Source organism: Sceloporus undulatus, chromosome 6 (genome assembly GCF_019175285.1).
Source record: "Sceloporus undulatus isolate JIND9_A2432 ecotype Alabama chromosome 6, SceUnd_v1.1, whole genome shotgun sequence".
Taxonomy (NCBI): Eukaryota; Metazoa; Chordata; class Lepidosauria; order Squamata; family Phrynosomatidae; genus Sceloporus; species Sceloporus undulatus.
Window position 1 is genome coordinate 96,314,482 of NC_056527.1, and position 3,222 is coordinate 96,317,703.

At 39.1% G+C, this 3,222-nt stretch overlaps 1 protein-coding gene across 1 annotated transcript in view; it reads right to left on the minus strand.

The window, feature by feature from the left end:
* Positions 1 to 640: 640 nt before the first annotated feature.
* LOC121934877 (peptide YY-like) overlaps positions 641 to 3,222 on the minus strand; it is an 8,553-nt gene continuing 5,971 nt past the window's right edge. Inside the window, exon 4 of the mRNA XM_042475787.1 lies at positions 641 to 1,188. Coding sequence (XP_042331721.1) covers positions 1,164 to 1,188 — 25 coding nt within the window. The 3' untranslated portion in view covers positions 641 to 1,163. The remainder of the gene's footprint in view (positions 1,189 to 3,222) is intronic.

Below are 3,222 nucleotides of genomic sequence, written 5' to 3' on the forward strand. Positions count from 1 at the left end.
ACATCACTGTAACTACCATGGTTCCATCCTAGAGAATCCTGGGATTTGTAGTTTTGTGAGGCATCAGCACTGTGGTCTGTTTGGGTCACTGCTTCTTTTCTATGCGACACCTCAAAGAGTATGCTGTCCAAGGTTAGGAATAAAAAAAATACATCACTCTCCGTTTCTTCCAATTTGATTTCTTTTAACTTTCAAGTGCCTTGTGTCCTCAAAAAGGACAAATGTGCAAATGTTGGTGAATTCTTCAAAATCAAACTGAAATGAAATTCTCCTCATTTGTACCAACCAAATTCAATAGGTAGAAACATGGAGAAAGTAATGCTGTCTTTGCTGTTTTAAAAAAGATGCCCGTGCTAATTTAGTTCAAACACAACAGAGTACGTAGAAAATTTGAACCCAAGCTTTTAAAAAGATTCAACCCAGGCCTTTAAAGGCATTGTGCTTAGATACATAAATCTTATCAGTCTCTGTTTCCCCCACTTTCCGATTTGTTCATGCCTAGTTGTTTGCATTCTCAATATGAAGAATCTGAATATTATGGTAAATCCTCGTCAACATTGAACCCAAATGAATTTTTTACCCATTTCTAATTCAGATAGATAAAAGAAGAAGAAGAAAAATTGCAGTCGTTTTCTCCATTAAACTTGCTGTTTTATTGTGGACATAGAGAGAATCCATCAAAAATACATACATTTACATACATACATTCATACGCACACACACCCTCATACTGAGACACACATACACACAATGTATAAAACAAAGATCTCCCCAGAGTGGACTTATGTGGGATCTTGCACCAGCGAGTCAATATAGATGTCACTAGAAGCACAATCTAGGTCACCACCAACAATAACGACACCCCACTTAGTCCCAACCCCTGGCGCAAAGATTGTTTGCAGCGCCCCCCCCCCACTGGCTTGTGGGAAGAAAGGAACATGATTTCATTGATATGCTGCTATAAGACAAGGAAGAAGAAAAACCAAAAGGAAATCTTTCTCGGACATCAGTATCTGAGAGAGAAAATTGAGGTGGGGAGAGGACAGACCCTCTTTCACAAAAGGTTTCAGATTGTTTTTTAAAAAATGCAAAACAACACAACAGGATTGGAATGTGTAAAAAGAGGCAGCCGATGGATCTTCGGCCTTTGAGCGGAAAGGTTGTCACCACATGTAGGAATCATCGTACCTATGGAAAACAAAGAGAGGATCATGCTATTAGAGAGGTAGAAGGAGGAGTGAAAGGGTCATATGCTCTCAAAACCATGCCTAGAAATGTTGTGGTTTTTTGGAATACAAATCCCAAAATATTTTCCCAGTTCTGGGAGCTGCAGCCCAAGAAAGGTAACTTTTCCAAGCTCTGTTCCACAATCCAGAGCACAAAGAAACCACAGGGATTTTTGGTGGGTTTTGGGCGTTTTTGGCGTGTTTTTGGGGCTTTTTTGTCTTGTTCTTCGCCAGCATCTATGGCTGGCAGAGATGCCAGCCACAGATGCTGGCAAAACATCAGAAAGAAACCCTGCTAGAACATGACCACATAGCCCGAAAAACCCACAAAAAACTATGGATGCCAGCCATGAAAGCCTTTGACTTTACATTAAACCACAGGGAAGTTGGCTTCAATAAAGGTTTGTTAACAATTTAATATTTTCTGTATACCTTAGCAAATCAGTCCTACTGTTAGCTGTTCAAGGCCTCCAGATTCTCAGCTTTCAAAGCACCCAAAGACCTGTTACACCCATTTTAGCAAGACAGATGGGGCAAATAGGATTTCTGTGTGATTTTCTTCCCTTCCTCTATCTAGTTTCTTCTTCTTCTGGCAAAGAATTATAGCTGTTTTGCAAAGTTCATAAAAACACTTGTTTGGGATTGCAACACCCAAATCCAGTTAGCAATGGATTATAGACACTGTAGCCCAAAAAGGCAACACTTCCCAGTTCTGTTCATTTGGTAGAGTGGCCAGAGTGAAAACTGGAAAATGCTCCTGTAATTGCAGGATGCAGAGAAGATAATATTTCAGCAGTTATCAGTTGTTATCTGGTTGATCTGCAACCAACACCTGCCAAAATTCCCTCTTCTACACAACTATTAAAGATACTGGAGCCCTCTCCAGTTTCCACCCTGGCAACCCTACATCCCAGGAAGTTACAGAGGAAAGAATGTGCAGAGTGCTCTTTCTTTTCCAGAATGGGTGCATCTTAGGAAGAACAGGCTATAGATCAGAAACATGTGGTTCATGGATAGATACTTTATTCTTTGCCAAATCTATGCCATGTATTACTACACCATGCATTATCCGTGAGAAATTAAATCTGGTCATGGTAACATGCACCTTAGTTAGATCCTAGTTGGATTACTGTAATGTGCTCTATGTGTGGCTGCCTTTGAAGAGCAATCAGAAACTTCAACTGGTCCAAGTATCTGCAGCCAGATTGCTAACTGGGGCTGGCTACGTGGAACACACAACTCCCTTGTTGCAATAGGTTCACTGGTTGCTGGTCTGTTTTCAAGCACAAATCAATGTGTTGGATTTGACCTATAAAGCCCTATATGGCTCAGATCCAGGTTATTTGAAGAACCATATTCTCTCTTATGAATCAGCCTGTGCTCTGACATATTTTGGGAAGGCCGTTCTCCCTGCCCCACTACCCTTACAGGAACATCTGTTGGGAACATGGGACTCCCTTTCCAGAAAAGTAATTCTGGCAACCTCCGTACTTTCTTTTCACAGAGAAGTAAAGACTGTTCTGTTTGAACCTGCATTTGATGGTTGACTATATAAGGCCTTGCCCACCACATAATGTACAAGATCTTGTTGTGCTAGAGTGTGTGTGCATTTTAATTATGCATGTTTGCATCTGGTCTTAAGTTTTGTTTTTATAATATATTTTTAATGATATATTAACACACACATATTCATAAAAGTCCAAGACACTACACCCCACAACCCACAACATTTCCCTATATACATATATCCTCCTCTCAAGAAAAAAAATACAGAACAAAACAGTTGGGAAGCCAACATTTGTTATCTTTTTATTTATTGTTTTGTTCTGGTTTTAATTTTTTGATTGTCTCATCTCATTTTAATTTTTGTACCTTGTGGATTTGTAATGATTTTTTTCCAATTTGTTGTAAGCCTCTTTGAGTCCCAAACTAGGCAAAGGTCAGGATAATAATAATAATAATAATAATAATAATAATAATAATAATAATAATAATA